General features: G+C 27.9%; 2 protein-coding genes across 2 annotated transcripts; both read right to left on the bottom strand.

Moving 5' to 3' along the window:
• Positions 1-4,619: 4,619 nt before the first annotated feature.
• On the bottom strand, positions 4,620-7,369 carry LOC115697560 (GDSL esterase/lipase At1g29670). The gene is made up of 5 exons (XM_030624628.2): positions 6,998-7,369; positions 6,785-6,918; positions 5,464-5,709; positions 5,122-5,371; positions 4,620-5,017 (listed from the first exon to the last, which is right to left on the bottom strand). The coding sequence occupies exons 1-5, from the start codon at positions 7,248-7,250 to the stop codon at positions 4,770-4,772; spliced, it is 1,131 nt and encodes a 376-aa protein (XP_030480488.2). The 5' UTR covers positions 7,251-7,369; the 3' UTR covers positions 4,620-4,769.
• A 2,579-nt stretch (positions 7,370-9,948) lies between these two features.
• LOC115697567 (GDSL esterase/lipase At5g45670) lies at positions 9,949-14,189 on the bottom strand. The gene is made up of 4 exons (XM_030624635.2): positions 13,786-14,189; positions 12,215-12,339; positions 11,014-11,515; positions 9,949-10,558 (listed from the first exon to the last, which is right to left on the bottom strand). Exons 1-4 carry the CDS (start codon positions 14,036-14,038, stop codon positions 10,335-10,337), a joined length of 1,104 nt encoding a protein of 367 aa, XP_030480495.2. The 5' UTR covers positions 14,039-14,189; the 3' UTR covers positions 9,949-10,334.

Here is a 14,189-nt window from a genome sequence, read left to right as displayed (position 1 = left end):
TTACCTAGCAGATTATGTTCACTCATTAGTTGCAGTCCCTTCTCACTTATGTGCCCTAGCCTTTTGTGCCATAACATTGCATTTGAGTCATCACTATTGCTGTGAGCAGTATAGTTACAAGGTACAACTGGTGTGCCTTTTAAGTAGTATAAGCCTCCATCTTTGTGTCCTTTCATGATAGTTAGAGCCCATTTACTTATTTTCATTTGGCCAGATTCAATCTTGCTAACAATGCCTTGGTCATCTAGAACACTTAGTGAAATTAGGTTCCTGGCTAGATTAGGAACATATCTAACTTCACTTAGAGTTCTGACCATTCCATCATGCATTTTAAAACTGATAGATCCAGAACCTTGTATATCACAAGTTTGATTGTTTCCAAGTATAACTCTGCCCCCATTTGATTTCCTGAAATCAAACATGAAAGTTTTATTATTAGTCATGTGGAAAGTGCAACCAGAGTCAAGGATCCATTCATCTTTGATGGATGGTCCAACTTGGTACACTTCACCACTTTCATATCCATCAGTAACATTAGCATCATGCATATCAGATTTAGGTTTAGAGTTAGAGTATTTAGAATCTCCATGTCCATGTGGTTTTTGTTTGTTATTTCTTTTCAAGAAATAACAATCTCTTTTAAAATGCCCAGGTTTACCACAATTGTAACAACCATTAGTTTCATCAGAATTTCTAGGGTTAGAATTAGATCTGCCTCTTTGAAATCCTCCCTGTTTGTTTGAACCTCTGCCTTGGCTTCTACCTCTATTGTTCCAAGGTTTTCGTGGACCTGGTCTGCCCCTACTCAAGTTAACTTCACCATTTGAATGTCCACCTTTCTCTGTTCTCATCTCTAAATCTTTAGATTTGAGTGCTGAAATCACCTCCTCTAGGGTTATAGATGTCCTTCCATACTTTATTCCAGTTTTAACTTCCCTATAGGATTCAGGTAGAGAGTTTAAGATAATTATGGCCTGATTTTCATCACTCAGTGCCTCATTTTCCCCAGAATTTGCAAGTTCAATGTGCATCCTTAAGAATTCATCCAAATTTTGATCAAGAGATTTGGATGAACTCATCTTAAACCCAAAAATCCTTTCCTTCAAGAAAATCTTGTTGGTTAGAGATTTTTGTTGAAACTGTTCTTCCAGTTTCTTCCAAATCTGGGCAGGGGTTTCCTCCTTGTCTATTAATCTGATTATGGCATCTGATAAGTCGAATATCATGATTCCAGTTGCAGTTTCCAAGTATTCTTCTTGTTGAATCTTGGTAGTCTCTTCTGGCCATTCTATGGGATCATTAAGCACTCTCAACAGTTTTTGTTGAGCCAAGAGTGACTTAATTTTCCTTCTCCAAATCCTGTAATCACCAGAACCATCAAATTTGTCAATGTCAACCTTTAAATTGCTCATAGTTAATGAATTGAAATAAGATCAAATAAAGATAAGTGTTGATAGGCAATTTAGTTATAAAGATAATTATAATGTGTCCCAGAAATCCTTTGTTAAAGATTTCAAGTTGATCTGGTTGAGTTCTTGAATTTCTTGTTTGTGTTTCTTGATTTCTTGCTTGAGTTTTCTTCCTTCTTGATTAGTTTGAATGTTGATTCTTTTCCAGCTTTAACCAAGCTCTGATACCATTGTAGGAAATTTTAAGATAGGCTTTTACTATCCTGTCCCTACACCAACAAACAACACTAATCAATAATTAAGGTCAATTTCGACCTTTTACTGTTCAATGACTTTTCAAAGTCAGAACACCAAAACGACAGTGTTTTGTGTTTGAACAAAACCCCAATGACTCGAGAACCTTCTCAGTCAATTCCTTTCTCCCTTAGGTTTTCCTCGAAACCCTAGCAGAGAGTTTCTCTCTGAGAAACTCGAAGCTAGGTTTAGATCAACCCAGAAAACCCTAGAAATCCCAGATTAAACACAAGCCAAAGATCAGATCTAGAAGGATCTGATCTATACACAACCAAACACACAAAACCAGAAAGATTAGAGTTAGAAAACGCCAAATTTTTCCCGAAGTTCACCAATAAATTGGCTACGTCTCCGTTTGAGCTGCTCCTCGAATTTGAGAGCTCGATTCCACTATCAAGATGTTTCAGACATACAAAAATGAAGATTCCAAGTCACAGGTATGGTTTTTGACTCTTTAGTTGTTACATATACTGTGTTTTATTTCTCTCTCCCTAACTGTACTAACTTTCTTCTGTTTTCTGTGCATGTACGAGTCTCGATCTCTGTTTCTTCAAGTATTCAAAGCCTTGGATCTTGAAGAACTCTCTCAACCACGCAGATCTGGTTGTTGCTTGAGGTATATATAGATCTAGGGTTTCTATTTTTGCTTCTGAATGTATTAGTTAGGTAGTTACAGAAATTAGTTAGGTGTGGATTTAACCAAATCCATTCTAACTAATTTCTGTTAGGGTTTTTAGAGACCAAAGGTCAACTTAGGGATTTTGCATGTATTTCCTTTTCTGTCCTTTGTATTAAGTTGTATTGAGTCTTAATATCAGTGTAAGTGGAGGTTTACTCCAACAATAGATATACATAATTATGAAGATATGAGATTTTTTTTTTTATTTTGGATCTTCATATGAGATTAAGTAGGGTAGTTCATCGAACTATTTAAATTGTCTGTACTCTAAAAAAATATAGTTTAAAATTTTTAGCGGTATGGTCACAGTTTGAATTTTTCTTAAATCGCACGGTGCGGTACGGTGCGATTTGCGGTTTTAAATTGTTTCTATGTGGTTCAAACCGCACTGCACCGCATATTATATTTATTTGGGTCCATATGTGAAGGCCCAGCCCAAAGCCTATTAATTATTGTATTGTTGAAACTTGAAACTTTTTTCTATATTTATTTTAGCTTTATGGTATTTTTGACAAGTGTTGCTCAAACTTTGTTATATTTGTGATAGTTTAATTATTTGGTGATAGTCCAAACTGCAAAAACCGTCACTACAAAAAACTGCTATTTTTAGTGATAACTTTTTAGTCACAATATAACTTTTTTATGACTAAATGTAACTTTTAGTCACAACAAAATATTACTTGTGACTAAAACATAGTATTTAGTTACAATTGTTGTCACTAATTTAGTTTTAGTCACAACAAGTATTATGACTAAAAATACATTTAGTCACAACAAATTGTAATTTTTGTGACTAATACTTTTAGCCACGGACCTTTTAGTCACAACATAAGAATAATAATTTATAATTAGTCACAATTTTTTCACTTTTAGTCACAAGTTTTGTTGTGTCTAAAAGTAAGATTTTTTGTAACTGCACTCGTGCGGTTTCTGTAGTTTTTTAATTTCGCAATACGAGTACGGTTTAAAAATTTAAAAAACTACATGTGGAGAATAGTTTGAAAAAATAGTCAAACCATACCACCCACACTGTGAATATGCCAAAAGAAAAGGATGGAATTATAATTTATTTTATATAATGTGGGAAAACTTCCAAAAGGTCCTCCCACAAAGCCTCAATATGACATTTTTTTTCCTATTAAGGCAGTTTGTTTTGTTTGTATATATATTGGATGGAATCTTATATATATATATATATATATATATATATATGATGATATATGTATAAGCTTACGATCTTTCACGGGTGTTTTTGTATTATATATATACATATATATATATATATCAACTTTACTATACAGAAGAAGGGTACGTAAGTATGGTCCACAAGTAAAATCATATCTCATGCATATACTATACTACATATAATCGTCATTTACTTGTTTTTATATATAACCGATCATGGATATCTTATTAATTAATATTATTTATTTGGAATAAATTAATAAATAATGATGAGTTATATATATATATATATATTTTTATGGGGCTTAGGAGGTTTTGCATTATATTATACACTATTGTGTTGTTGAATTACTATTTAGTATAATACTATGTTCGGTATTAATTTATATTAAGTAATAGACTAAGTAAAATTATATTATTTTTACTATAAATTCGACATCGCCCCTACCCTAGCCTAGAATTGGATCCCATCTTCAGTGTCGGGCAAGAAATTAATCCTGGCCCATGATAATTTATATAATAATATTTTTTCACTTAATTAAAGAAAAAGGAAATACATAAGGCTATAGGTTCGGGTCCAGAGCTGGAATCCAGGGGTCAGGGTCAAGGTCAGGGTCTGTGTTAGGGCTTCGAGGTTTAGGGTCGAGTCTTGGTCTAGGTCATGGGATTGGGGTTCAAGGCTGAAGTTTTGGGGTCCGAGTCTAAAATCTATATGTCTGGGGTCGGGTATGGATCCAAATATCGAATCATTTCTAAATATTATAATATATACAAGCTAATTAATACAAATCATTTGTTATGAATTAAATAATACGATTCACACTATTAAATTTTATTGCCGTAATAATTAATTGTACAATATAAAATTTTGTGTAAACATTGTGTTTTTTGTTATTTAATACAATACGACATTTATAAGACGTACCAAACCAATATATATAATTTTTTTATGTAAAATATTTCTCATATATTTATAACACATATATAATTAATTAATAATTTGCAATTAATTATTAATTAACAAAACTTATAAATTATTTAAATTACACAAATTATAATAAAATTTAATTATTGACATAACAACGAAATAGTACACACATGATTTGGATTCATATACATTATTGCAAAACAATAATATAGATATAAAAACACACACATATATAGATATATTAATTAAGATAATATATATAATTAATAATTAATTACATACTCATAATAGGATTTATTAGTAGTTGAAATGATTGAATTAGGGTACTAAGATCCATTGGGTGAGAGTCTGATGGATCATAAGCTTTGTAAATTCTATTGGCTGTGATTAAATTAGAAGCCTCAGTTGGATGAAATGAGTCCCAAAACACATACTCTGTCCTATTCTCACATGGCTTCTCCAATTTCTTACATTGCCCTATCTCATTCACCGAACAACACCCAACATCCCAAACTTTGAACCCTAAAAAAAACGAAATCGAAATCAAAATATTAGCGAAATGTAGAAAAAAAATCGTAAAAAAAATAATAAACGAGTGTACATGTAACCCTAACCGAGTTTCTTACCAGCTTCAGTGGGATCTCCAGACCCCATTCCGTAAGAGTTAATATAGATGAATTTTGCATCAGCAAAATCACTGTTGAATTTATCAACGAGCGTCACAAGTTTTTGGTTGAAGAGCTGAACTGCGTCGTTCATGTAATCTACGCAGGTAGATCCATTACTTGCTCCGTAAGTTTTTATCGAGTTCGGAGTACAACCAATTTGCCCTAATCCATTTAGGGCTACCATTCTTGCTCCATTATTGTACAAGCTCTATTAACAAAGAACAAAAAAATCTAAGTAACTATATACAAAGCAATGCATGTATAATTATTACATAATTATTATTAATTAATGATAATTACCATGATTTGATCACTATATTTTTGGATGAGAAGATTGGCATATTGATTAGGGTTATAAAGATTTCCATAAGGGTAAATCCAAGGCATGAAGTAATTGTTAATGTAATCATTATTTCCCATTGCAACCCAATACAAACACTTGTTTAAGTACTCTTTGGCTAATTTTTTGTCCCCTAATTTCTCAACAATTTTTGACACCACAATCTTGTGATTCTTCATTTGTTTCCCCAAACCAATATTGTCACCCTGAAAATTAATATAAAATAAAACAAAATTAATTCCAATATACGAAAATTGATAAAACATTTCGATTTATAAATATAAATAAGTTACTAGTCTAATTTTATCGTAAATGAATATGTTAATTATATAGTTACAATAATTTCTCAACACCTTTTCATGAAAATCTAAATTATTATTAGAGAGTGACAAAAATATGCTTATTTTAAAAACCATATTTTGTGCATGATAATATTACCCAAAGTAATTTTTTTTTCTTGACATTTTAAATTATTCATAATTTCACGAAAACATATAACGTATTAATCAGCTAAGTTGAACTAGGCGTCGACCTAGGGCCCACTCATCCTAAAAGTCCAAAAATAAATAATTAAAATAAAAAATATATATACATAGGTGCCGTTTGGTAACACTTTTTTAATCAGTTTTTTGTTTTTAAAATTGAAAAAGTGAATATATTTTTTAAAAACATGTTCTATAAAAATGTTTTTACTTTTTAATTTTTTAATTGAGAATCAAAATTTTAAAAACAAAAAAAAATCACTTTCAATATTTTTTTAAACAGTTTTTTTTTTCTTAATCAATATCTTGGACTTCAATCCCAAATCCCCCCACGGCCCTGGCGCTAAACCCGACCTCTAACTTGAACCCAAATCCAACTCCGGACCTAGACCCGACGTAAATAAAATCAAAAAATTAAAATGAAAATAAATTTTACAGAACACACTTTTGTTTTCTGTTTTTAAAATTAAAAAATAAAAGTAGTTACAAAACGCATTTTTATTTTTCAAAAGTAAAATTTTTAAAAACAAAAATTTTACTTTCATTTTATGATTAAAAAATTAGAAAACAAAAGTGTTACCAAACGTCACCATATTTGTTTAATAATTTTTAAAAATAATTCAATAATTTTATTGCTACCTAAAGCGTAATTAGTATCAGGATCGACCCTAATTACACAATACCATAACTAATTATCTGAATATATGTGACATTAATGCCTAAAAAACCAAAGGGACCATAACCATAAATATGATATGTATGTATATATATATATAAATATATATATATAAATAATTACCATATGTTTGCCAGAAATTGAGAGAATTCCAGATGCCCCAGAAGCATAATTGACCCCACTCATTAAATTAGAGCTTTCATTAAGTAGTGATGAAGCAAAAGATGGAATGTACTCATCAAAACCCAGAAGATCACCTGCATATATACATATATATATATATATATTATTGAAGAAATTAAGAAAATAATAATAATAAGAAGAAGAATTAATTACCAATAATATCAACAGTATTTTTTCCATTGGTGAATCTTCCAGTTGGGGAATTATGAAAGTCAATCCCATAAGGTTGATAATTGACTTTAGCCAAAGTGAGAAGATTGTTATTATTTCCATTATCAGCCAATGAATCTCCAAATATGAAAAAACAATCAACTGATGATGATGATGATGATCCAACGGTCTCTATTGATAATGATAATGATAATGATAAAATTATCATCATAATATTCATCACTAACACACTCATTATATTTCTATAATCAAAAAGAGAAAATATATATGTTATAGATGAAATTATAATATTTATGATATGATGAGGATATGCAATGCCAATATTTTATATAGGGGTATATATATATATATATATGATTATATGGGGTTTGGAAAATGAAATAATTTAATTGTAATAATTAGGTGATTTGATTGTGTACGTACTTTAAATATATGTGTGGTTTGTGTTAAGCTAGCATGGCCCCAAAGCCAAAGTGTTATTATTGCCCAAATCAATTAATTCCATTATTATTATTATTATTATTATTATTATTATTATTATTATTTTGACATGTGCTTGTAAAGAAAAATATCAAGGCTATTATATATAATGTTTTCTTTTTCTTTTTATTTTTTTTTGTTAAAACATTGGTAAAATGAATTTTTTTCATTTTTACACTTTAAAATAGTTTTTTTTTTATATTTTTACAAAAAAAATTATATCAACTAATGGAGCAATTTAAATTGTGATCAAAATTTACATAACAACCTACATGAAAACTACTGGAGTAACCCAAACTGTAAATTTAAAAAAAAATTAAAAATAATATATAGAAAATAATTCCTCAATTTATATATACAAACTATTACTAATATCAATTTTAAAAAAATATATATTTAATTGTAATAAATTATAATTTTTATAACTAATAATTTTAACCTATAAATTTTAGTGGGATGTCATATATAGGAAATAATTTAGTTGAAATTTCTTTATTTTTAAGTCACAAATTTTGTTGTTGAACAAAAGATCAGTTCATGTAGTTGTTAATTAAGGTATTAAATAGTGTACTTGTTAATTAAATATTTGAGGGGTTTGGAAAATTAAATAATTAGGTTATTAATCAAATGAGCATTGCTATTAGCCCCCAGTGGTGTCTATCATATTCTCGACATGTTACGTTACGATTGGCTTGCGATACTCCTTAAAAGCTATTATATCAAATTATATGGGACCCGATACTTAGTTGGACCAATAGCGATATATATTGACACATAGGAAGGTGCTAGACACCACTGGTACCTTTTAGCGTATCTCTAATCAAATAAGTGTACTTATTTACTAGTGGTCACTATTTAATTTTTGGTTTATATTATAAAGTACAATTATTAATTTCCTTTTAAATAAAAAAGTACAATTATTACTACTGTCAGTCCAATTATATTATATGGCATGTTTTTCTAATGCAATTATTATTGTATTTATTTAGAAAGAAGAAAGAAAAAATTGGTACCCATAATTTATAGTAGGGGTGATATTTCGTATACACACGAGTCACGAGTCGTATATGTGTCGTATTAAGACTTATATATAATAGGTATATGCTCGATTCAAACACGACTTACGATCTGTGTAACTCGTTTATAAGTATATTTTGTTTAAACATATCAACCTAAACATGACTCGTTTATTAAACAAGTTAGATGAGTCAACATGAACACGATCTAAACTCATTTAAAGCTAATCCAAACCTACTAACTCGTACAGATTTCGAATCGTGTTATTGTGTCTGGCCATTTTGAGTTGAAATTATTGTAAAGTAAATAAATCTAATTATTCATTATTTTATAATATATATGATTATCTCATATATATATATATGTTCTTCTAAACAAGAAAGTCTACTTATCTAATCTATTTTTCTAAAAAGTCTTCTTATTATCTAAATTTGTTTAATCAATTGAACATATTTATATAAACTTAAATTTAATTAATATAGTGTTATTTACTGTATAATATTTAAGTTTAATTCTCGGTTACAAATAAATACTTAAATTTAATTTTTGACGACAGTAATACTTAAATTATATTTTTGAAACTTCTGTAGGTACTTAACCATTAAGTGTTCAATCAATGGTTACGTGGCAATTCCTACTGATTGGTCTAAGTTATTAAATTTTTATTTTTTTATTTAAAAATTAATTTAAATATACCAATACGAAAATAATACGTGAATAATGATTTAACGGTAAGATACTTACGAAAATTCCAAAAATATAACTTAAGTATCTATCTTTACAATAAAAAATTAAACTTAAATATTTATACTGTAAGTTACTTTTAAATATATACTTAAATCTCGTCTTACCTTTTAATAATTATTTTAACTATGAGATATGTACAAGTATTTTAGCACTATCACAAAATATCATAACGTTGTATAATTATATAAATTAAATATCACAAATATTAATTTAATAATTATTATAAAATATTAACTACTAATAATTTCTTAAATATAATGTAAATTATTCCAAATTCATCCAAAATTATAAAGTAAAAAATGATACTCAAAACTATTTTAGTGCGTAAATTTTGAAAATGGTAGAATTTAACCTCAATTTTTTTAAAAAAAATTACCTCGTATATTATTTTTAACTTTTTCTTTTAAAATTTATAGTTTGAATTGTGGTTACTCTATAAATTACTATGTGAATTTTAGTTACAATTTAAGTTGTTTCGTTAGTTGTTACGTAAATTTCTATAAAAATACGAAAAATAATATTATTTTAAAGTCTAATAAAAAACTCCTATTTTTTTTGTCTAAAAGTATTAAAAAACACACACAAAAAGACACAAAATAAAACAAAAACACAACTCATTCAAATATAAAATCAGTACTGATGGTACATAGCTATATCTCAACTTAATAACAACCACATATATATTTCAATTACAAAAAATATCAATATTATTATTATTTAAAAGAGAAAATAACAATAATTCAAATTCATGAACACATTATTATAATATATAAAAATATTTGTTTTTTTTCCCACAAACCAACTTTTGGATATGAAGGACTCTAAATAATTGACATAAGATACAACAAAACCAACTGCAAACAAAATTACCACTATACCCTTGTAATATTTAAAGCCAAATTTATATATATAATTGCAACAAATTTGAGCTAGATATCACAACAAAACATAAATTTATGTATTAATTAGTAGTAGTAGTATGGTATAGTAGTACTAGAACTCATTCATCACATATCATGATATATATATATATATATATATATATAATCATGAGATATGTATATATATTTGATGATTAGAGTTGAGCTAGGGTTTTAATATCAATTGGGTAAGCATCAGAAGCACGTTGAGCAGAGTAAGATCTTCTTCCAACAACAACATTTCCAGCCTCAGTTGGGTGAAATGCATCCCAAAATAAGTACTCATCTCTGTTTTGACATGGTGTTTGTAGGGGTAAACATGTAATTTGACCATTGTTTCTTCCTACTCCACAACACCCAGCATTTGTAACCTTAAATCCTGAAAAATTATTAATAAATAATCATAATTAATTAATTAATTAATTCGAGTACTAATCAAACCCTAATCTTAATTTATGTCATTTTTTATTACGATACGTTAAACGTGTAACAAAACGTTTAATACTACTAGATAACATTTTTACGAGTTTCACATATTTTAATTTAATACATTATGTTACACTTATATATATTACAGTATTTGATGTTAGACCATATAAATATCACTATTTATATAAATTTTTAAAAATACCACTTTTGTATGTACAAAGAAAAGTAATAATAATAGTTTTGTCAAAAGCTCCATATAATTCCACAATTTTACTGAGTCTAGCACTAATAAAAATTATGCAAAACTAAATTATCAAAAATGCCATTTTTCTCAAAAAAATTATCAAAAATGTCATTTTCTCAAAAAAAATATCAAAAATGCCATAAGTGAGAAGAAGTAGTTACCATAAGTGGAAGGACTTTGAACAATATCTTGAAAAATACCATAAGCATCAATGTAGATGAACCTTGCATCATTGAACTGAGAATTCAACTGATCAACCGTCCCCTTCAACCTCGCGTTAAAGATTCTATTCGCAGAGTTGATCTTTTCGACGCAAGTGGTTCCATCTTGGCTATTTTGAGCCAACTCATTAGGGCTACACCCAATTTGACCGATTCCAAAAAGTGCAAACCTCCGGGCCCCGTAATTGTACAATGTCCTTAGGTTTTGGACATAGTCTTGAATGAGAAGATCGGCGTATTGATCGGGGGTGTAACGAGAGCCGGTGTTGTAGAATTGAGGCATGAAATAGTTGTTTAGGTAGTCATTGCTACCTAAACCTATTGAGTAAATGCATTTACTCAAGTAATCAGCAGCTGTGTTCTCATCTCCTAACAAATCCACCACTTGTGACACTGTGTTTCTATAGTTCTCTACTTGTCCACTAAAGCTTATCCTACCACCCTATAATGAAAGAAAATTAAAAATTATTTTTATTAGAAAAAAAATGTATTTTTCTAACTATGATATATAAAGTGGTATTTTTCTAAATTGTTGTTGTTCCTATTTTTATTGAAATTATATAAATTTATGGTATTTTTCTAAAAAGTTTGGTAATTCTAGCTAAGCATGCGTATAGACTAGACATCTTAATCATTTGATTAAAATGAAGAGGTTATTAAAAATAATTCTTAGGTGATATTAATTAAATATCTCTAATAATTATAAACATTAAGCCAATATATAGTATTTTTTTATTATTATTTTTTTTTTTTTTTGAAGAAAATTTAAGAAATTTTTTATATATATTAGTAAAAATTTAAAATATAGTATATTAAAATATAATAGGGTCATTTTTCTTAATGAAATATTGAATTTAATATCTTAAAAAATAAATTAAGTATTTTAAAATATAAATTTTTCAATAAATAAATTTAGAATATTTTTATTAAAGAATTTTTTAGGTTTGGTTGAAGAGTCGAGTGTAAGCACCTGCTGCCTTACTCTTAAGTTGGCCCTGGTAAACTTGTGTGTGTGCATATAAATATAAATAAAAATGATGATAAAAAAACTAAGAAGCTATATATATAATGTTTTATTAATTAAGTAAAATAATTAATAATAATAATAATAATAATTAAGTAATTAGTGTTAATTAATTACCAATTGACGACCAGTCTCTTCTCTAATGCCAGCAGCAGCAGATGCAAAATTGACTCCTCCAAGAATTTGTTGGCCTCGAGCAGTTGCATATGCTGGAATATAATCCTCAAATCCCAATAGCTCAGCTGTTAATTACAACCATATTAATTACTTAATTAATTAACATCTTTACTACTTTTATCAAAGAGCATTGTTATTGGGCCGGCACCAGTAGTGTCCAACATCTTCTATAGGTAGTGTCCTACAATTGATTGGCGATATTAATCTTTAAAGTTATTTTCTTAAGTTATATAGATTCTGATACTTAATTACACCAATATTCATATTTAGTACACCGATACTCAATAATCATGTTTAGTACTATTATTAAAGACTGTTGTTGGTGAAGAATTTAGAGCATTGTTATTGGGCACCAGTGGTGCCTAACACTTTTTTATAAGTGTGGTACTCCACTATATTGATTAGTGATATTTCTTAATTAACGTCTATTTTTTTAAGTTATATAGGACCTGATATTTAATTACACTAATAGTGGTATTACATTGATGAGGATACTAAGTACCAGTAATGTCTTTTAACAATTCACAAAGTATTTAATAGGGCCTTAGACAAAATTAATTTGAGATATTAAATAGAGCATTGTTATTAGGTAGACTTGTTACATTATAATTGGTTAGCGTTACTTCTTAAAAGTTATTATATTAATTAATTATATAAAAACTTGATACTTAATTAATTGCACCAATAGTGATATTCACACGTAGAAAAGTGTCAAACACCACTGATGCTTTTTAGCATTTCACATTTAAAATGTAGACAAAAATATAAGAGAAATATTAAAAAGTACCAGTAGTTACTAGTACCCTTCTCAATGTCATATAGCTATTGGTGGTACAATTAAGCATCAAATTTCATATAACTTACGATAATAAGTTTTAGAAAATATTTCTAACCAAATATAAAATGTCACCTCTAAGCATTACTCATACAAAATAACAATGCTCTAAAAAAAATAATTATATATATGCGGCACACTTACTATTACTATTAATTACTACTTAATATTGTAGTTTGAAATAAATGATTTTCTACCAATATTTAAAGTTGTATAATTATTACTATTTATTACCCTCTTAATTTATTGGACCCCACAATTAGGACTATATTCAAGCTTTTGAAGTACTTCAATATGGAGCCACACAGCTTCCATTCATTAAACCAAAAATAATATTTATATATATAAATAATGAAATTAATAAAGGAAAATGAAACGATTCAAAAGAAAAAGTAGTTTGTTGTATGCATCTTAATTTATTTTTAACTCATTTATAGAAATTATTTAGCTTAATTATCTGTTAAATATTTTATTTGGTGCCAAAAAAAATCACTATAATTTCTATAATAAAATAAAATAAAATGAGTAATTAAACTAAGCTCTCTTACAACTTAAGTAACATAACATGTATTATATATATATTACTTCATTTAAATAATATAATGAGCAAAATCATGAAGCATTATATAAAGAGATATATATATATATATATATATATATATATATATATACTAACCAACAACATCAACAGTGGTTTTTCCATTGGAGAATCGACCAGAAGGACCATTAGGAAAATCAATACCATAAGGCAAATAATCAGCCCTAGCCAATGATTGAAGTTGATTATTATTCCCATTATCAACTAATGAATCTCCAAATATGAAGTAACATGGTACTTGTGGTGCACCTTCACTCACTACTACTACACTCATTATTATTAATCCTATTATTATCATAACATTATTATCACTATTCTTCATCATCATCATTCTCTCTCTCTCTCTCCCTTAGAAAAAAAAAATGTATATATATATATATAGAATGTGTATATACTATAGCTTAAGAAGAAGAAGAAAAGAAAAAGAGAGAATATATGTATATGGTTTGATTTGATGAATGTGATGAGTTTACTTAAAAGCA

Source organism: Cannabis sativa, chromosome 7, assembly GCF_029168945.1.
Source record: "Cannabis sativa cultivar Pink pepper isolate KNU-18-1 chromosome 7, ASM2916894v1, whole genome shotgun sequence".
Taxonomy (NCBI): domain Eukaryota; kingdom Viridiplantae; phylum Streptophyta; class Magnoliopsida; order Rosales; family Cannabaceae; genus Cannabis; species Cannabis sativa.
Note: the sequence above shows the minus strand (reverse complement) of the source record. Positions and strands in the feature narration are given on the sequence as shown.

Excerpts from the sequence above, each read along its gene's own strand:
- LOC115697567 (XM_030624635.2), bottom strand. The coding sequence starts at position 14,038 with ATGATGATGATGAAGAATAGTGATAATAATGTTATGATAATAATAGGA. Across the intron at positions 11,516-12,214 it reads AAGAGACTGGTCGTCAATTG|GGTGGTAGGATAAGCTTTAG; the intron begins GTAATTAATTAA and ends CTTTCATTATAG. Across the intron at positions 10,559-11,013 it reads TCAAAGTCCTTCCACTTATG|GATTTAAGGTTACAAATGCT; the intron begins GTAACTACTTCT and ends ATAATTTTTCAG.
- LOC115697560 (XM_030624628.2), bottom strand. The coding sequence starts at position 7,250 with ATGAGTGTGTTAGTGATGAATATTATGATGATAATTTTATCATTATCA. Across the intron at positions 6,919-6,997 it reads AAATACTGTTGATATTATTG|GTGATCTTCTGGGTTTTGAT; the intron begins GTAATTAATTCT and ends GTATATATGCAG. Across the intron at positions 5,372-5,463 it reads AATATAGTGATCAAATCATG|AGCTTGTACAATAATGGAGC; the intron begins GTAATTATCATT and ends CTTTGTTAATAG.